The 21427-nt window shown below is 36.1% G+C and overlaps 1 protein-coding gene across 10 annotated transcripts; it reads left to right on the top strand.

The window, feature by feature from the left end:
- Positions 1-12574: 12574 nt before the first annotated feature.
- Positions 12575-19320, top strand: LOC113340980. 10 transcript variants are annotated; one of them, XR_003355707.1, is made up of 6 exons: positions 12575-12767; positions 13466-13908; positions 14058-14894; positions 15586-17960; positions 18050-18145; positions 18359-18835. XR_003355707.1 is itself a non-coding variant. In XM_026586020.1 (4 exons), the coding sequence occupies exons 2-3, from the start codon at positions 13507-13509 to the stop codon at positions 14868-14870; spliced, it is 1215 nt and encodes a 404-aa protein (XP_026441805.1). In that variant the 5' UTR covers positions 12575-12767; positions 13466-13506; the 3' UTR covers positions 14871-14894; positions 15527-18835. The 10 variants fall into 10 exon arrangements, 3 of the variants coding, with proteins under 3 accessions (XP_026441805.1, XP_026441807.1, XP_026441804.1); XR_003355704.1 differs by having other exon boundaries at positions 15586-15991; positions 16429-16507; positions 17870-18828; XR_003355703.1 differs by adding an exon at positions 18853-19320 and having other exon boundaries at positions 15586-18547.
- The last annotated feature ends 2107 nt before the right edge of the window (positions 19321-21427 follow it).

The raw sequence follows: 21427 nt of genomic DNA, 5'->3' as shown, positions 1-21427 counted from the left end.
CTTATAAAGATCTAGATTCCTTACCAAAAATGAGTGCATTTCGAAATACCAACCAATTTTAGTTTCAATCGTATAAAATTCCTTAGTTTAAACAAATGATGTTATGCATTAGATGATGGTGTTATACATTTCGGAATATGCTCATTTTTGTAGGAATGTAGAGCTTTGTAAGATGAACATATCCCAAAATATTAGCTTGAAATCGCTCACCGTTTTGATTTTATGAGGAAAATTGGCACTGAAAGCGTAAGACAGTGTAAAAATTAGAGTGTGAGTGGATCCTCCCTCGTATTAAATATTTCCAAATAAATGTTCCTTCTTTATATTTCATTCAAACAGTAAGGTCGAAATGTTCCTTGTACGTACCCATGCCTGGCTTGTATTTTGTAATATCATATCATAAACTCTGAATGTAACCTTCGATACAACATCAAATGATCTGCATTTTCTATTTTTTTTAAAGCACACACCAAAGGAAAAAAGTAGTTTATACCTCTTCTTATCAAGTTGTCTTTTGTGGCTAGACGATTCAATATGCGTTGCCACACAATAAAACAAATTCTAATTGGAACTTTACTGTATCAGATTACTTTACATGCGAAAGGAAATTTTAAACAATTGTGTCATCTATTAATTGCAAGTGGCCGTCTGTATCCTGAAAGTTACATTCAAAACTTTTGATCATTCCTTTTTCTTCAACCATCAACAAGAATTTAGAGAGTCAGTCATTCCACTGCAATTAGAAAAAGAAATGATGACAATGGATCGTCTTGTTTAGCATTTTCGGAAGATTGAATATTAGCGAAAGGCAAACCGGTAATCATAATTGAGAAAAAGACTAACTAAATTATATGAAAAATCCTACTTCTCCATTTCCGATTGAAATTTGTTGTTGCCTTAACTGAATCAAGGTATCTCCAATTATGCTAGCTTTTTCGATATCAAGTTTCATAACAAGCCTATGATCTTTTCCTTGAGGTGAAAGGTCAATTATTTCATTGAAAATCTGTAGTGAGACAGATTGGCATGTATTCCTTAATGGTTTTGGTTTTCTCCTTATTTGGAATTAAAGTTATTAAATTTTGTTCAGTTCTTCGTAAAATGTATGGTGATAGAAGAATTCTTCAAAGAATTTAATAAAATCATCCTTGATGAATCCCCAACATTTCTTGAAGGATATTATTGGAAAACCATCGGTTTCCGGTGATTGTTTTTTCCTAAGATCTTCAATTGCATGCAAATCCCTTCTTCTGTAAAGTGTTGTACCGTTGCATTACTTTTCTCTTTCGACATTTTATTGAACCATCTTGATTCCAAATTCGTTCTCGAATCAAAGTCTTATCTAAAATATTTTATAAAGAAATTAGTAATATGATTTTTGAAATATTCTTTTACTGGTAGTAACCTTCTTTCTTTTTTAAAACTAAAATTATATTTGATATTTTCTCATACTTGCAGATCGATAGAAATAAGATGTATTTTCTTCACCAAGACTAATACGCATTTGTCTAGTTCTTCGTCTTGTGTTAGAGTATTTCTCGGTCGAACTCACAAGTGTTGTTATCTCAAGCTTGTTGTCAAATTTAGTTATCAAAACTATATCTTGACTTCTAGTCTACAATTAGTTAAGTCTCGGATTAGGATATAAGTGTAGTTTAGAAGCGGACATCACAACAGTCATCATTGCGTTCTACCGTTTGAAGGCGAAGATCAACTGAAGCTTTTGGAGAACTTTTTCATCAAAAGGTAAGTGAAGACTGAACCACCTATTTCTCAAGTTATATTCGTCTTTCTATCTATGAGACGATGTCGCATAACTAATTAAACTATTGTAAGCATAACGAGTCATGAAAGAGTCCTCTCGTTCTTTGCAATCCAATCTTTTTAAAATAGGAAACAAAACTAGGGAATGAAAAAAGTTAGCCGCTAAGCAGCCATACTACGAGTCATTTTGCTTGATCGAGAGCATTCAGTTGATCAAGATTCATCTTGTAATTATTCCCCAAATCTAACTAAGCTTAATGAACATTTGTTCATACTTGATGAATTTCGGTTAAGGAAAATTTATTGTTCACAATCAAAATTATGATTCAAGAATTATCATTCGAAAATAGCTTGGAAAAACAATATGTGTCATTGATGGTATTAGGGAATGTTTCAAATCGATTTAGAGAGAAATATAGAACTATTATAAATTCCGATACAAGACAATGAACATACCAGTCTTATAAATTGGGAAAATTGTTATAAGTCTAAAGCCGTAATACATGTACTCGGTACACGTAACAGAGTAGCTATATGTCGACAAACATATTTTTGGTATGTATAGCATATTAGTATGCACACCTTTAAAAGTCTGTGAACTCATGAATCCGGATCGGTACGCAAACCAATACGCGTACTAGAAAAGAACTGTTGGTTAAAGAACCGGTTTGGTATCCATACCGATACACGTACCAGAAAAGTTCGGTGGACTCTGGAACGTGTTTGTGTTTTGTATCCATACCAGTACACATACCACAAAAGTTCTATGAACTTTGGAACTCGGTTATGTTTAGATGGTATCCATACCAGTACGCATACCGAAAATTTTTTGTGAACTCCGGAACTAGGTTATGTCTTAAGGTTTACATACCGGTACACGTACCATGGCATAATTGTTCACGAACAGGCAAAGTATTTGTACCTTGTACGCATACTTACTATGTCGATTAAAATTCATATGCACATAAAATTATTTTGTTTTGAGAAAATTAGAATTTGAGTAATCTCTAAAAACACCATACACATATTTGGTCACATGATTGTGTTTCGGGTTAAGTCTTAAGTGTTTATGAAAATGCTCAATATTATAGTTCAGTTGGATAGCTTCGGCTAACCATTCATGAGCGTGGTCCTTGTACACGGTTCAATTACGGTTCATCCTAACCAGAGTGTATATCTTGATTATGTTAATCAAATTCAAAGATTCATCTAACGGTGGATATTGTTCGCTTGGTTCCAAAGTTATCTTAGCTTAAACCTAAACCAACCTATGCTTTCAATGTCTATAAAAGGGGAACCTCAAACAACTGGGATCTTGGAATCCCGACACTACCTTTCTTGGTGTGTCCTAGTTGTATGCTAGATTCGTTCTCTTCCTAAAACCCTTCAAGGGTTTAGCGACTACAAAGAATTCATTGGGATTCATGAAGCCAGGTCTATATATTGTTTATCTGATAGCTCGAGTATCCTGATCTTGTTCGATTGTTGAGCTGCTCACTTGAATAAGATATATAGAAATCATCAAAGTTCTCTTCGTCTCATAATTTGTTGATTCCACATATTTAATACTTGTGAGGTAAATAATAATTTAGGTTGCACTTCGGGTTGCATAAGTCCGGATTGTGAGTTAGCTAGACTTTGTCCATTGCTATCGATTTCCATCACCTTGATCTACTATCAAAAATGAAATCAAACATATAAGCTTATATGTGGGAGGAAGATTGGTTTTAAAGTCTTCAATTGAGTTGAAGCAACTCTTAGGCTGTAAAGGACGTAATCTAAGGGAATCATTTGCACAGAGTCCTGTTGGGATTCAAGAGGCGTAAGGAGTGCGACTGTACCTTAATCAGTGTGATACTTGGTTAGGACTCAACTACATTCCAGTCTGAGGTTAATTGGTAGTAGTCTAGTGTCAGTAGCGGCTTAATACAATTTGGTGTTCAATCTGGACTAGGTCCCGGAGTTTTTCTGCATTTGCGGTTTCCTCGTTAATGAAACTTCTGGTGTCTGTGTTTTTTTTTTCCGCATTATATTGTTTATCTTTATAATTGAAATATCACAAGTTGTGCGTTAATCAATCAAAGTAGATACATCCATCCTTGTTTGTTGGATACGACTTGATTGATACTTGGAAATTGATTTTTGGAATCACCAAGTACTCTTACCCGCAAATCAGGTTCACAGACTTGCCTCTATAAACTTTCTGATCGTGAGAAAAAGAGATATAACTCTGAATATTCTTCTTAGACTGAGATTCATTAAGTTGAACTCTCAAAATTATATTTAAGTTTGTCCATACAGGTATCCTAAAAAAAATTTGGTGGTGTATTTTGCTACCCCCGCTTTTTCATCTTGTAACTCTTTCTTTTATTCTCATAATCTTGTCGACTTCAGATTTCCACTTTTCTTATTCTACCCATTCACCTTGATTTATATTCTTTAACGAATATACTAATGGAGAACTTTAATATGATACAAGAGATTGGCATTTTCTTGCCTCTAAAATAATTTAGAAAAAACAAATAACTTGTGTCTGTGCCATGCAATATAATCCTCGTTGCTAACTTTTTTTTCGTTTCTTAGTTTAGTTTCCTATTTATAAAAGATTGGATTGCAAAGAATGAGATGACTCTTTCATGCCTGCAATCCATAGAGGTTTGGTCCCTCATTTAAAGATTTTAGCTCATTTGAGCTATACTTCTTGAATATCTGCTCCCGAATTCTTTCATTTGATTGAATTAGCTGTCATAGCCAATCTTACCAACAAAGCTCCCAAAAGGATATGTCCCAGCTATGGGTCGCCCGATCCACATTGTTTAGATGGTTTAAATGGCTTAAAATGCTCGTTTCACCAGATTTTGCTTTTTTACTGGAAAAGATACTCCCAACTAGCTCAAACTTGAACTAAGTTTCAACAGACATTTCAAGGTAACCAACAAATGAAGAGGCACCAGCTAACCAATCCTGCATAGGCACTTCTAAAGAAAAGGTCTAATGAGTCGGACTTGCACATGGGAAGACCAATACCTATTCAACACCACAAAAATTAACAAAAGGGGTTATAAACCTATAGGCTAAAGATATTCAACATGAGTTTTATCTTTCTTCACTATGTGCAATTTTTCTTCCATAACAAGCTTGAAAGTTCAATTTTTTTTATCGGTTTGCCACGACTGGACAATTATATACCGGACCGACTAACAGTAACATCATCTTTTTTTTTGTTTCTCGATAATCAACCATTAGTATTTCATTCCATTAAGAAACATTTACACGATGATTTTCAAGAAAAATAAATACATCATAAACATGAAACAAATACAATAAAAGGTCGTATTCCGAATCGCTAAAACCGAACTCAACGTTTTTGGTTGAGTCAGAATCAAACCGAACCGAGCCGAACAACATGCAGCCTAGGTCATAGAAAACTAAGCGCATGTTAGAATAGGAAAGAAAGATGTGATGATAGGATTAGTTAATCCAACTTGTGAAGCTATCTTTAGCCTGGCGTTTTTAGGGGCCACTCAAAAGGATTTAGGGGCCATCAATTTATACCCAGCCAAAGACTCTAGTTAAGGGGTACCCTATATGATATTGAAGTTACATAAATTCCCTTCTGGTAAAACTGTATAAAAACCAAATCAAAAACAATTCTACTCATTTCAACTCTTCTTCTTCCAGTTTCATATTATCTTCCGATTGTGGAAGAAAAAAAAATTTTCCTCTTTCAACCGAAACATCGCCGCGAATCGTAAAATCAAAACATCATAGATTCGATTATAAAACAATGGATAAGAGAAATGAAACCCACAGACCTAGAACCAAAAATGTTGCTCGGGGTATCGATCCAAACATTGGAATTTTAGCAAGAAATAAAGAAATTCTTGCTGCAAATGAAGAAGAACGCGAAAAACAAGTACCTGGCAATGTAGTCGGTGGTGGCGATTCCGAGACTCAAACACTTCGTCAACTTCAAATGGCCCCAATTAGGTAAGAATCTATCATTTTTGGGGTTTATTTCACTTTAATTCGTCGAATCGAGAAAAAAATTTCTAGGGTTTTCGGTTATTTATCCAGATTCGGACGATATGCATGCTCATTTACTTCCGAATGTAGTCGTGTTCTTCATTTTTCAAGAACATCGACAGTATTCGGGAGAAAGATTTGATGATTATCTGCCGAATATTGGTGGCCATATCTTCCTGGATACAAACTGCTAATAATCGGTAGTTTAATGAATTTTTTGGCTACCGAATATTTTTTAAGTAGACACAAAGTATTCGGAAGAACACTCACTACCAAATGTATATATTGAAAAAATCTCAAAATTTATGATATAGGAAAAATCCCATTTTGGGGCCAGTATTTATTCGGAAGACAATATAATATTTTATACCTCCGATTGTGTAGGATAAAATTTTAGAGTTTCTGAACTCCAGTTGATGAATATTCGGTTGTAAACGTGTTTAGTTATATTCCGATTGTTTTTCATTCGGAAAAAATATGTGTCTTCTTACTTCCGAATTTGTACATTCGGGTTATAGAGGTGCACTTTTTCTTCCGATTGTGTAGGATGAAAAATTTACAGCTTCTGAACTCCAATTGATGTATATTCGGTTGCAAATATGTTTAGTTAGCTTCCGATTGTTTTGTATTCGGGAACAATATGTGTCTTCTTACGTCCGAATGTGTACATTCGGGTTATATTTCCATACTTTGTCTTCCGATTGTATAGTTTGTAAATATTATTCCTTTCTTTGTTGTTTAGACAAAGTCGAGAAGGGAGGAAGAAAGTGACAGCTAGTGCTAGGAGGGAAAGGAGTGCCAAAGATAATTCAGGTGCTCAACAAAGGGAACAAGAACAAAGCAGTCAACAAGGAGTGCAACCAACTGTTGAACACCAAGGCAGTGAACAAGGGGTGCGACCAAGTGTTGAACAAGACGCTCAACAAAGTGCAGGACCAAGTGTTGAACCAGTTGATCCAGTGGCAAGAGTAGAAGAAGAAGGACAACCAAGTGGTACCCAAAAAGCCAAAAAAGGAAAAGATGTTGTAAGGAAGGATATTGTTAAGAAAGCATCACATCTTGTCCCTCAGCACTTGAAGAAGAAGGGTATTCCAGCAGGCACAATCCTTGGACTACCAGCGGATGGAGGAAAATTGCTATTTGGATACAAAGACTCATGGGCCAGAGAAATATATGAAACCGAGGTAATAAAATTACTATTTTTTATTAATGTATTGTCTATGTGTTATATCGTAATACTTGTATTAATAGGATCATCAAGATGCGGTCCGTCTACTCAAACCTACCGCCACACCAACAAAAATGCTTGCGTGGCCTTTATCCGGTGAATGTGAAAGGTTCAAGACAATTGTTTCCAACTCGGGGTTAGCTAATGCCGCCGAGAATTCATTGTTGGAACATGATCGTGTGGCCATATCGGCGTTCGTGGAGAGAATGTATCCTGAGACCGATACTTTATAAAAAAACCTATCCTCCGAATATCACAAGTTCAAAACAAACCACGCCATGGCTCCAGGTGGTTCCAAGGGCCCATATTGAAGGTTAGACATCCCATATTCGGAAGTTTTGGTAACTAATTTAACTTCCGATTATTTCAAAGACAAAATTTGAAAAGTATAAGTTTTTCCAAATTCTGATTTTTGGGCCATCGTACATTCAGAACTTTATAAAAAACCTATCCTCCGAATATCACAAGTTCAAAACAAACCACGCCATGGCTCCAGGTGGTTCCAAGGGCCAATATTGAAGGTTAGACATCCCATATTCGAAAGTTTTGGTAACTAATTTAACGTCCGATTATTTCAAAGACAAAATTTGAAAAGTATAAGTTTTTCCAAATTCTGATTTTTGGGCCATCGTACATTCGGAACTTTATAAAAAACCTATCCTCCGAATATCACAAGTTCAAAACAAACCACACCACGGCTCCAGGTGGTTCCAAGGGCCCATATTGAAGGTTAGACATCCCATATTCGGAAGTTTTGGTAACTAATTTAACTTCCGATTATTTCAAAGACAAAATTTGAAAAGTATAAGTTTTTCCAAATTCTGATTTTTGGGCCATCGTACATTCGGAACTTTATAAAAAACCTATCCTCCGAATATCACAAGTTCAAAACAAACCACGCCATGGCTCCAGGTGGTTCCAAGGGCCAATATTGAAGGTTAGATATCCCATATTCGGAAGTTTTGGTAACTAATTTAACGTCCGATTATTTCAAAGACAAAATTTGAAAAGTATAAGTTTTTCCAAATTCTGATTTTTGGGCCATCGTACATTCGGAACTTTATAAAAAACCTATCCTCCGAATATCACAAGTTCAAAACAAACCACGCCATGGCTCCAGGTGGTTCCAAGGGCCCATATTGAAGGTTAGACAGCCCAAATTCGTAAGTTTTGGTAACTAATTTAACTTCCGATTATTTCAAAGACAAAATTTGAAAAGTACAAGTTTTTCCAAATTCTGATTTTTGGGCCATCGTACATTCGGAACTTTATAAAAAACCTATCCTCCGAATATCACAAGTTCAAAACAAACCACGCCATGGCTCCAGGTGGTTCCAAGGGCCAATATTGAAGGTTAGACATCCCATATTCGGAAGTTTTGGTAACTAATTTAACGTCCGATTATTTCAAAGACAAAATTTGAAAAGTATAAGTTTTTCCAAATTCTGATTTTTGGGCCATCGTACATTCGGAACTTTATAAAAAACCTATCCTCCGAATATCACAAGTTCAAAACAAACCACGCCATGGCTCCAGGTGGTTCCAATGGCCCATATTGAAGGTTAGACAACCCAAATTCAGAAGTTTTGGTAACTAATTTAACTTCCGATTATTTCAAAGACAAAATTTGAAAAGTATAAGTTTTTCCAAATTCTGATTTTTGGGCCATCGTACATTCGGAACTTTATAAAAAACCTATCCTCCGAATATCACAAGTTCAAAACAAACCACGCCATGGCTCCAGGTGGTTCCAAGGGCCAATATTGAAGGTTAGACATCCCATATTCGGAAGTTTTGGAAAATAATTTAACGTCCGATTATTTCAAAGACAAAATTTGAAAAGTATAAGTTTTTCCAAATTCTGATTTTTGGGCCATCGTACATTCGGAACTTTATAAAAAACCTATCCTCCGAATATCACAAGTTCAAAACAAACCACGCCATGGCTCCAGGTGGTTCCAAGGGCCAATATTGAAGGTTAGACATCCCATATTCGGAAGTTTTGGTAACTAATTTAACGTCCGATTATTTCAAAGACAAAATTTGAAAAGTATAAGTTTTTCCAAATTCTGATTTTTGGGCCATCGTACATTCGGAACTTTATAAAAAACCTATCCTCCGAATATCACAAGTTCAAAACAAACCACGCCATGGCTCCAGGTGGTTCCAAGGGCCATATTGAAGGTTAGACATCCCATATTCGGAAGTTTTGGTAACTAATTTAACTTCCGATTATTTCAAAGACAAAATTTGAAAAGTATAAGTTTTTCCAAATTCTGATTTTTGGGCCATCGTACATTCGGAACTTTATAAAAAACCTATCCTCCGAATATCACAAGTTCAAAACAAACCACGCCATGGCTCCAGGTGGTTCCAAGGGCCATATTGAAGGTTAGACATCCCATATTCGGAAGTTTTGGTAACTAATTTAACGTCCGATTATTTCAAAGACAAAATTTGAAAAGTATAAGTTTTTCCAAATTCTGATTTTTGGGCCATCGTACATTCGGAACTTTATAAAAAACCTATCCTCCGAATATCACAAGTTCAAAACAAACCACGCCATGGCTCCAGGTGGTTCCAAGGGCCATATTGAAGGTTAGACATCCCATATTCGGAAGTTTTGGTAACTAATTTAACGTCCGATTATTTCAAAGACAAAATTTGAAAAGTATAAGTTTTTCCAAATTCTGATTTTTGGGCCATCGTACATTCGGAACTTTATAAAAAACCTATCCTCCGAATATCACAAGTTCAAAACAAACCACGCCATGGCTCCAGGTGGTTCCAAGGGCCCATATTGAAGGTTAGACATCCCATATTCGGAAGTTTTGGTAACTAATTTAACGTCCGATTATTTCAAAGACAAAATTTGAAAAGTATAAGTTTTTCCAAATTCTGATTTTTGGGCCATCGTACATTCGGAACTTTATAAAAAACCTATCCTCCGAATATCACAAGTTCAAAACAAACCACGCCATGGCTCCAGGTGGTTCCAAGGGCCATATTGAAGGTTAGACATCCCATATTCGGAAGTTTTGGTAACTAATTTAACGTCCGATTATTTCAAAGACAAAATTTGAAAAGTATAAGTTTTTCCAAATTCTGATTTTTGGGCCATCGTACATTCGGAACTTTATAAAAAACCTATCCTCCGAATATCACAAGTTCAAAACAAACCACGCCATGGCTCCAGGTGGTTCCAAGGGCCCATATTGAAGGTTAGACATCCCATATTCGGAAGTTTTGGTAACTAATTTAACTTCCGATTATTTCAAAGACAAAATTTGAAAAGTATAAGTTTTTCCAAATTCTGATTTTTGGGCCATCGTACATTCGGAACTTTATAAAAAACCTATCCTCCGAATATCACAAGTTCAAAACAAACCACGCCATGGCTCCAGGTGGTTCCAAGGGCCAATATTGAAGGTTAGACATCCCATATTCGGAAGTTTTGGTAACTAATTTAACGTCCGATTATTTCAAAGACAAAATTTGAAAAGTATAAGTTTTTCCAAATTCTGATTTTTGGGCCATCGTACATTCGGAACTTTATAAAAAACCTATCCTCCGAATATCACAAGTTCAAAACAAACCACGCCATGGCTCCAGGTGGTTCCAAGGGCCATATTGAAGGTTAGACATCCCATATTCGGAAGTTTTGGTAACTAATTTAACGTCCGATTATTTCAAAGACAAAATTTGAAAAGTATAAGTTTTTCCAAATTCTGATTTTTGGGCCATCGTACATTCGGAACTTTATAAAAAACCTATCCTCCGAATATCACAAGTTCAAAACAAACCACGCCATGGCTCCAGGTGGTTCCAAGGGCCAATATTGAAGGTTAGACATCCCATATTCGGAAGTTTTGGTAACTAATTTAACGTCCGATTATTTCAAAGACAAAATTTGAAAAGTATAAGTTTTTCCAAATTCTGATTTTTGGGCCATCGTACATTCGGAACTTTATAAAAAACCTATCCTCCGAATATCACAAGTTCAAAACAAACCACCCCATGGCTCCAGGTGGTTCCAAGGGCCCATATTGAAGGTTAGACATCCCATATTCGGAAGTTTTGGTAACTTTCAAAGACAAAATTTGAAAAGTATAAGTTTTTCCAAATTCTGATTTTTGGGCCATCGTACATTCGGAACTTTACAAAAACATTATCCTCCGAATATTACAAGTTCAAAAAAAACTGTTTCCTGGAACCAAACAACACCATAATCGGAAAGAAAGTTGACTCATAAAATAACCGAATATTACAATCGGTAGGTTGTTTAACAAAATAATCTACCGATTTCGTATAATCGGCTAGTTTTTATATTAATAATACTCCGATTACATCCATTACATAAAGTTCAAACGGCCTTAACCTTACAATTTCGTCAAAAGCACCTAAATCCATACTCCTAATTGACCATAAAAGTATTAAAACAGATCATAACTTCCAGTGACCATAGAAATTGTCCCTCTTGATTTTGTAGCATCCTTCATGTTCAAATTGTTTCCCGTAGAGGTCCACATACCGGCGATCCGCAAGATTTCTCTGAAATTACGAATGAGTAACAAGTTAGTACTAACTTTTGTTAATGTGAATTGGAGTTACAGAGATACTTACTCGTTTTTCATACGTCCACCAAGGAAAAGCGTTCCTAACAAACCGTTCCTCATCTTCAAGTTTGTCAATCTCCTTATCTAGCGCATTATTTCTCATCTTAATGTCATTGGATGATCTTCGAATTCGATTACCATCTAAGGCCTCAAATACCATTAAGATACGGTTCCATATCTGCTCTTCGGATTCCGATTTGTGGAGCTTGTGAACACGATCATGAGTAGTTACCACAACCCACGCTCTATAAATAGCACAATCTTCTTCTTCGGCAAAAGCAATATCCATGTTTTTTGTTATGAAAATTAAAACTGAAGAGAGGAAAGTGTTTGGTGCAATTGGGGTGATAGATATGAGTTTCTTTATATAGGTTTAGGGTCCAACGGCTCTTTTTGTTTTTCCCAAAAACTCCAACGGCTAATTTGACGAAAGTTGAATGTGGAGAAACCAATAATCGGTAGGTATTGGATTTAGCATATCTACCGATTATGGTAGCTTTCAGAATTTGAATTTGCGGCAACTTATAATCGGTAGGTTTTGTAATATATTTAACTCCCGATTAACGCTGAATCCAAAACACGAACCAAGAAATACTGCACCTCGTATAATCGGACGTCTGGCAAATATTTTGGCCTCCGATTGCATTCGGAGGGTAACAATGTTATCATATCCTCCGAATATATAAGGGTAATTTCGCCATTACGAATTACGCGAGATAAGGGCTGGTTACATTTTCCCTTTGGGTGACCTTTTTTGTTTTATTATTGGCCCCTAAATCCTTTTGAGTGGCCCCTAAAAACGCCAGGATCTTTAGAGGACTATACACCGTATATATTCGTTGTCTGTTTTATTAGACAAGAAAAACCGAAAGAACGGACTTGATAACCACGTCAAAAACACCCACGCGATTTTCACTTCTCTCAAAACCCTCCTCCTCTCCCTTTCTCTATTGTTTTCTGTCTGACCTAAAAAGTTAAAAAAAACCACTGTTTTCTTTTTGTTTCTTCATAATATTCTTGTTTTTATTTTTCTTTTTCTTCTTTGCTCAGAATACAAAGAATTTCTCTGTAAGATCGAACTTGAAAAAAAACACAGGAGAAATTCCATTTACGAAAGCAGGAACTCAGCGAAGGTTGGTGAGATTTTTTTTGTATTTTTTTCGAAAGTAATTTTAGGGTTTATTATTGTTTTTTGTTCAATTGCTTAGATTAAATTCATGAATTTGTTTGTGATTCAATTTTTTGAATCTCGATAATTACTTCATAATTATGGAATTTGTTACAGATGCTGATTGTCTTATTTTTATTTTATTTTTGTGTTTAGAGAGGGATTTTAATTTATTATAGTTGTGCAGTGTAATTTTCTGTTCATTGAGGTTACGTATTATTAATTTTATGGTTAGAGTGAAAAGGATATTATTTGATTAGTCTAGAATTTACTTGTATTGATTTTAGGGTTAAGAGTATAAAGATTAAATGTATTGTTCTCTTGTGCAGAAAGTTTTTTGCAAATTAGTATTTTTTTGGTATGGATCTTTTTTTATTAAGTTGTATATTTGTTGAGATCTCGTTGTTTTGTGCTTAATTTGATAATTAGGGTGTGTTTCTTCTATTTATCAAGCGGATTTAATATTTACTCCAAAATCATGGTGACCACTGCCAAAACAATTTATTTTGCATTTTTTAAGGATTATACTCATCTTGTCTCGTTGTATTTCCTTTGGAAATTGATGTGTACTGTTTATCATTCTTTTGGTTTCCTCTTTTTCCAATCTGTTGTCATGTTATCTGATTACTGATGTAAGTTTTTCTATTTGTTGGTTTCTTGCAGGTTTTGCAAATTTGAAATAAGTTTCTTAAATTGCAATCATCATGAGATTTAAGAAGGGTAGCAAGGTTGAAGTACTAAGTAAAGAGGAAGTTCCCTCAGGCGCCTGGCGTTGCGCTGAAATACTTTGGGGAAATGGCCACAATTATGATGTTAAGTATGACTGGTCTCCAGGAAGCACTGGCAGTCCATTGATGGGGAGAGTTTCTAGGAAGCATATCAGGCCTTGCCCTCCATCTGTGGGAGATTCAGTGGATTGGCTTCCCGGTGACCTTGTAGAGGTGTTGGACAACATATCTTGGAAGATTGCTACAGTTTTGAAGGTTATGAATGGAGATTACTTTTTGGTCAGACTTCTTGAGTCCTCTCAGGAATTGAGTGTTCAGAAATCTTTTCTTCGAGTGCGGCAATCCTGGCAGCATGATAGATGGGTTATTGTTGGAAATGTACGTCTTCGTTGTTATTTTGTTATTTCGTTGTTATATAGTCGGTCTCTTCCCGAACATTTTTTTTTACCGATTTGTGTTTGCGATCCCTCTATTTTAATTTTTAGATTGGGGTGTTCACTAATAAGTTGTTCCATTTTTGTTTGCAGGGTTCTGTGATTACCGAAGATGGAAAGCCTAATAATGTTTCAACTGCGAGGTTCTACCAGACAAGCTGCCAAATTCCAGGGGCAGTTCGAAAGGTGAAGGTGAAGCAATGTGTAGGAGATAACAATCTGGTAGGCTGTCAGGAGTCCAATGTGATTTCATCAGGAGCTTTGAAGAGAGAGTCACCGTATGCCACGTCTCAGGTTGAGGGAAACACTGAAGCTGGTCGGAAATACAGAGCAGTTGGTACGGATGGTAGGCGTCAAAGAGTGGTTTCTGAACGTCCTTCATTCCAGGAAAAGGTAGTTGCTGCTGCTTTCCCACAATATTTGTTGGGTGAAAAACACATGCATGCTTCCTTTACAAACAAATCTAGATTTTGTGAAATGAATGTGGGGAGAACACAGCAAAACGGAGATATTGGGAATTTCTCTGAGACAGGGTTAGAAAGTAATGATGCCGACGATGGTGATTGCTCCTCTGTTGGTAGCTGTGGTAGTACTGGCGATAGTCCCTCTAAATTTCCGTTTCATTCTTTAACCAGCCATACTAAAGATTCTGATAGTTCTTTCAGTGATGCTGAATCCTTTTGTGGTTGGGGATATGAGAAAGAAGATTCCCATCCTTCAAAAGAGGAATTGGCAGCAGAGATTCATAGATTAGAACTGCACGCTTATCGTTGCACCATGGAGGCCTTATATGCCTCTGGACCTTTAAGTTGGGAGCAGGAAGAACTAGTGACCAATCTTCGTCTTACTCTCAACATTTCTAATGATGAGCATTTAATGGAGCTAAAGAATTTAGTTTCAGCTTAATCTTGCATTCGAATTAGTTGACAGGTAAACATATTCAGGTTCCGAATTTATTTTTGTACTTCTTTCTTTTCCCTTTTGTTACGGTAGGTCATTTTCCTTTATTGGTGTTACTTAATTGTAAGATGCAGAATGTGTTTTAGAAATTGTTGCTCCTGATCGATTATTCAGCTGTAGTGATTTACAGAAAGAATTAATGTATTATAAAAACTATGTTAAAGCAATGAAGTGTTGCATGCCCAATTCATCCTGATATGGCGATATTGTCCTATTCATTTTTCTTTATTTATTTAGTGGTTGTTATTTGGATTGCGGAATATTTTAGTCTTACTTGGGTATTGTAAATTCCTCTAAAGCAAATGTTCTAACTGGTAGCGTTTCACTTGATTTTTTTAGATGCCAATTAGCAATTGCTTATATTAGGCGCTGCTGTACATGTTAAATACTTTTTGTTTGTAAGAACCTGTAATACAAGATCTGTTTATCTTATGTTCGTTGAAGATGATTTGCAATCTCCAATTGTAATCTTGTACTCATGTCTAGTGTGATTGATTTTTATTTCAATTTTCACCTGTAGACCGTCTCTTTTGCCTTAATTCTAGAAATACAGTGGTTGATGTTACTTGAATTTCTGAAATTCATTTTGGTTACTTCCATAGATGGCAGCTTCAAAATTTGTATTTTGAGGAGACTATGATGCTTCCTCTGCATTTTCCAGGGCCAAAGTTGGAGGCTTGCTTCCAAAGGTCTACAGGTGTTGGTTGGGTTTGTCACCTCTGTAGGGCACAATCTGCAACCAATTCGCTACAAATAGTTAGGCTCGCACGCTATTGGTATCATTAACTTCTGGTGTTTTCTTGTATTGAAGCTTAACTTTGTGATATTTCCTGTGCCGTTTTGAAGGAAGCACAGGAATTCTAGAAAGCCTGCTTGGTTGGATGCTTGGGAGCAATGCCTAAAGAAACGTTTTGGGAGGCTTTTTTTCTTTTTCAAATCTCCACTCGTTTGTTGCATTATTTTACGTTTTTATTTTTTATTTTCCCTTATGATAAGTAGTACTTTTCACTTTTCTGGCAGCAATCAGTATATTGCCTGGCTTTTTCATCACCTCAGGCAGTGATACGGTAAGCTATTCTTCCCACTTTTTTACATGCTCCGAGTAAGTACCACTTTACGATGGTGCTGTACCAGAAACATATTTGGAAGTACGGACAAGAGGGAATATAGACTTTGCATACAGCTAGGAGATATTTGAATTTTAATGCCACTAGTTCTTATTTATTGGTAGTTTCCTTTTTATCTTATAGTAGGATCAGGTTATTTGTCAACAGCAAAGCTGATTTAGTTGTATCACTGGCTGAGTTTTATTTTGGCAATGTGAATGTTTTTGCTACTTATGTCCAATGGCATCTAGAATATGAAGTTTTGGGTTTATAACTTGGTTTAGCTTTTGATGTTTATGTCACATGATTATTTTTCAAGGAATAGTAAATTAAAACCACTTGTACTTGTGGCATTTTGATGTATAAATCATTATTTTACTAGGTATTGTGCATTGCAGTGATGCAGTCTCCATTTTGTTGAGTCACCTGCACTTGCTTCAACGAGTGGTTTCAGAACGTCGTTTGTTCCAGGAAAAGGTAGCTGCTGCTGCTTTCCCACGGAACTTGTTGGATGAGAAACACATGCATGTTTCCTTTAGAAACAGTTTTAGATTTTCTGAAATGAATGTGTGGAGAGCACAACAAAATGGAGATATTGGGAATTTCTCTGAGACAGGGTTAGAACGTAATAATGCTGATGATAGTAATTGCTCCTCTGTTGGTAGTTGTGGCGACAGTCCCTCAAGATTGCCATTTCGTTCTTTAACCAGCCCTAGTAAAGATTCTGGTTATTCTTTTAGTGATGCTGAATCCTTTTGTGGTTGGGAATCTGAGAAAGAAGATTCCCATCCTACAAAAGAGGGCAGCAGAGATTCCTAGGTTATAACTGCATGCTTATCGTTGCACCATGGAGGCCTTATATGCCTCTGGACTCTTAAGTTGGGAGTAGGAAGAACTAGTGACCAATCTTCGTCTTACTCTCAACTTTTAAATGATGAGCATTTGACGGAGATAATGACTTTAGTTTCAGCTTAGTTTTGCATTCGAAAATGATGAGCATTTGATGATGGAGATAATGACTTTAGTTTCAGCTTAATCTTGCATTCGAATTAGTTGGCAGGTAAACATATGCTGGTTACAACTTTATTTTTGTACTTCTTTCTTTTCCTTTTTGTTACAGTAGGTCATTTTCCTTTATTGCAGAATGTTTTATAGATATTGTTGCGCCTAAAACTTGTAGTGATTTGCAGAAAGAATTAATGTGAACTGTAATTGATCTAATTATAAAACTATGTAAAAGCAATTAAGTGTTGCAATCTCGACATTGTCTAATTCAACTTTTTAATTTTATTTATTTGGAATGCTGAAGTATTTTTCACCCAGGATTGTAAATTCCTCTTAAGCAAGTGCGCTAATGGTACCATTTTACTTTAATTGTTAGATGCCAACTTGGGATTGCTTATATTAGCCGCTGCTGTTCATGTTAATAGCAAAGTAACACTTGTCAATAGCACAGCTGATTTAGTTGTATCATGGCCAAGTGAATGTTTTTGCTTCTGATTTAGCCTGCAGCATAATTTAATGAAGGATAAATATATCTCTTCCCTTTAAATTCCCGTCTTTCATCAGTAGGTTACTTCGGCAGTAACTTGGTGTTCTTATACATGTAGGCTGAACTGAATCATTATGTCCAATGGCATTTAGCATATGAAGTTTTGGGTTTATGACTTGATTTGGGTTTTGATGTTTTTATCACATGTGATTTTGTTTAGGAATACTAACTTGTTTGGACAATAATAAAATGAAAATTATTAATGGCAGTAATAAAATGAATATTTTTTGGCACAGACGTGTATATCTACTTGAAATTATAACATTACTAGGTATCGTGTAATGCAGTGATGCCAGCCTCCATTTTGTGGAGTCACCTGCACTTGCGTCCCCTGGGGTTATCGACATGATGGCATAGGAAAAGACAATCTTCCAGTTTGTTGTTTCCCTTCCCTTGAACTTTTTGTCTGGCTGGTCTTTTTATCTATTATTTCGTTGCAGTTTTTTGAATTGAACCTTCTTATCTAGCATGCGTGGACACAACATATGATGTAAATTACTTCATCGCTGGTGCACCACAATTTGTTGAAAATAACGAAAATGGTTGGTCGTGCCATCTAAAAGGTAAGTGCTACAGAAGGAGACTCACTAGAAATTATGGTGCATAATATTGTTGTTAACTTGGTATGTCAAGAGATATGCACAAAGTATGCCATCGTTCATATGCACAAAGCCACTGCAACTTGTTTCATTATAAGGTATAGTTATGTTGATTGGGTTAGTTATGATCTTACTGCTGTTGAGGAATATAGTTATGTTGATTGGGTTGACAACCAGATAACAAAGGATCTCTAGCAGGCAGGTGACTTTTTGGTCTGCAGAGGTCTCCAGCAGGGTATAGCAGGGATTTTACAGAAAGCTGAATACAGAGGTCTTGGCCAACTCTGCAGCATATATCTAGACTGTTCAACTTACTGTTCAACTCTGCAGCATATTCTAAACCGACTCTGCTCAGCACGAGGAAGGGTATCTATGCAGCTTAGGCATTGTATTGTTCATTTACTCCATAATAAACATTTCTGGTGTTTTTATTTTCTGTTCAATGAAATGTTTTGGTTGTCTAAGTTTAACAATCCTCAACTGTAACCCGTATCACTTCATTTCATTCTGTATAATTCATATTTTAAAGATGGTTTAAAATCCTTCTTGTTGTCTGAAATCTGAAGACAATCTCTAGTTCTACAGAGATTAGAAACAATTATATTTCCGTCGTGCTCCTCTTTTTTGCCTGCTGCCAGTTTTTAACTGTTTCCTTGCATATTCTTTTCCAGGGGCGAATTTCTTTTAGACCGAAGTTTTTTTATTTTCCGGTCTCTTTAAGAAAAGAGGGTCTGCACTGATCTTGTCCCGCACAGGGGAAGGCGTCTAAATCAACACTCAGAAGCAGATGGAAACATTTCGTAGCTGTCAGATGGGATATTTTCGCGAAGCTACATATACTGTTAATAATGTTGCAGTGGAGTAGGGATGAGTTATACCGACTTCATAATGCATCATAGGCCATAGGGGAAAGGAGACTAAATGAGTTTATTTGACTTCCCATATGATTCACAATCGGATAACCCATAGTCTCAGGACAACTAGTGTATGGTGGTATCCAGCCACACCAGAGAGATGACCAATGAACAGTTGAAAAAGAGACTAGGAGAGCAACATTCAACTAGGCAGCTGCCTAAGCTAATGTATTTGGGGCCAACCAGTAATCTAATCTGGTATCATCTAGGCCCTTACGCATCAGTAAAATATCTAAAATAGTTAATAAATAGATTTGCATATAATTTATTAAAATCATACTGTAGAGAAACTATGCACAGAATCGGACTCCAATACGAGTCTACCAATGGAATGCTTTTACAATGAACCCTGATTCTGGGCATACCAAAATTTTTGAAGGCATACAAAACAATAGTCCCATCTTGGGTGACCTTATAAGGGGTACCCTATGGGTAGTTCAATTACCTATATATCCTTAATATAAAAATTTAAAATCATTTTTCTAATCAAAATCAGTTTTCCTTAACATCTCTTCTTCCTCCTCCTCTAGCCGAACTCTTCCCCCTCCTGCGAAAAAAAATTCATCATCGTGATTAATTGTCGATTCTTAAAAATTTGATCGTCGATTAAACCCAACCACATAATGACTCGTACAAAGAAAACTAGGGACTAGGCAAACCAAATCGTCTTCTAATCCATCAATTGAAGAAGAAGAACCAATTGAAGATGAAGGTGTAGAAACTGAAAATCAACCACCAATTGAACCAGAAACTGAACCAACTGCATCTCCAACTCCGGAAATAAGGATAAGAAAGTAAGTTTTACAAACCCAATATCCTATTTGTTGTTTTTCATCGATTAAATGACGGTTACAGTGTTGGGTTCGGCTCAAAATTGAGTTGCATTTTTAGCCGAATTGTTCATCACAAAAGCTTCCTGTAAGTGTATATGAACAATTCGGCTTAAAATTTCATGAAATTTCAAGCCGAACCTAGTCACAGATAGAGATGCATAGGGGTTCGGCATATTCGATAATCATAATATGTGCCGAACCTAGCAGATTTATGAGGTTCGGCTATTACGATATTCTCAATATGTGCCGAACCAATAACAATATTTTAACCCAAAAAATAACAAATTGATGTTCGGCTCATACGATTTTCGAAATATAAGCCGAACCAGTAATTATTATTTTTCTGGGCTATTCAGGATGTTGTTCGGCTCATAGATGTGAGCCGAACCGTTCATCAATTGGTAGATTCGGCTCATAGATGTGAGCCGAACCTCAACATGTTTCGCCGAACCATGATCAAAAAAATCATCTAAACAACCTTTTATAGTTCTGAAAATTATCTTAATCACTAAACAAAATATTTAATCACTAATCAATATTACTAACACTAATCGTAAAGGGTAGATTTGCCATTAAAAAAAATTGGGTTAAGGGGTAATCTGATTTTGCTATTTCACAACCTTTTTTGTCTTCATGTGGTATGCCTTGAAAGATTTTGGTATGCCCAAAATCAGGGTTCCTTATAATCTGACTATGGAGAAAAGGCATTTCATATTGGGCTGTGGTTAACCTGGGCTTGGCTATGTCTCATAACTGAGTTAGCTTTTCTGGTCCAGCTGTTGCAAGTGGAGAAAGTTTTCATGTTGACTGCTTGGCTAGCTATGAGAAAGTTCGGTGATTTAGAAATGGTTGAATTACCCGCCGTGTGGTGTTGGTAGACTCGTTTCTGATTGTGATCAGAAGGGATAAAAGGTCAGGGTTCTTCCAAGGTTGGTCGCCTCTAAGAAGTGATTAAACAACATGCCAAGTCAAAGGCTCTCTATGGTTGGCACCAATCCATATCGAGAAATCAGTAAACAACCTACTTGCCAAGGCACATGTCAGTATGATACAGTGGTATAGTCGTGGGGTGATAAAACGAATAATATGCGTCCAAAATTCGTCAGCGTTAATAACTGACCTTTGAAAGAGGTTTCAAAAAGATAAAATAAAATAAATGAATAAACAACCTTTTGGTTTCATGAACGAGTAACATCTGGATAACACATCAGAAGTAGCTTTTGGATTTCTAGAAGTCAAAAGGTCAAAAATCAGTTTGTCCGTCAAATTTCAAAACGACTTTTAGAAGTCGAAAAATTAACTTTTTGTGAAGCAAAACAGTTTTGCTTCTGACTATAACTTCTAACTTAGACTTCTGGATAAGCAGAAGTCAGAAACAAATTTGTATCCAAACGCGGAATACTTTTTGACTTCTCGAAGCAGCAAAATCAGAAATTAGTTTGGGTAATACAGCTTCAGAATGACTTCTAGAAGCAAAGTTAACTTTTTGTGAAGCAAAA

Source organism: Papaver somniferum, unplaced genomic scaffold, assembly GCF_003573695.1.
Source record: "Papaver somniferum cultivar HN1 unplaced genomic scaffold, ASM357369v1 unplaced-scaffold_24, whole genome shotgun sequence".
NCBI classification, from domain to species: Eukaryota; Viridiplantae; Streptophyta; class Magnoliopsida; order Ranunculales; family Papaveraceae; genus Papaver; species Papaver somniferum.
This window is presented reverse-complemented; position numbering and strand designations above follow the sequence as displayed.

What these genes read in the sequence shown, in the direction of transcription:
- LOC113340980 (XM_026586020.1), top strand. Translation starts at nt 13,507, where the DNA reads ATGAGATTTAAGAAGGGTAGCAAGGTTGAAGTACTAAGTAAAGAGGAA. An exon ending in GATGGGTTATTGTTGGAAAT is followed by an intron (nt 13,909 to 14,057) that starts GTACGTCTTCGT and finishes TTTTGTTTGCAG; the next exon opens with GGTTCTGTGATTACCGAAGA.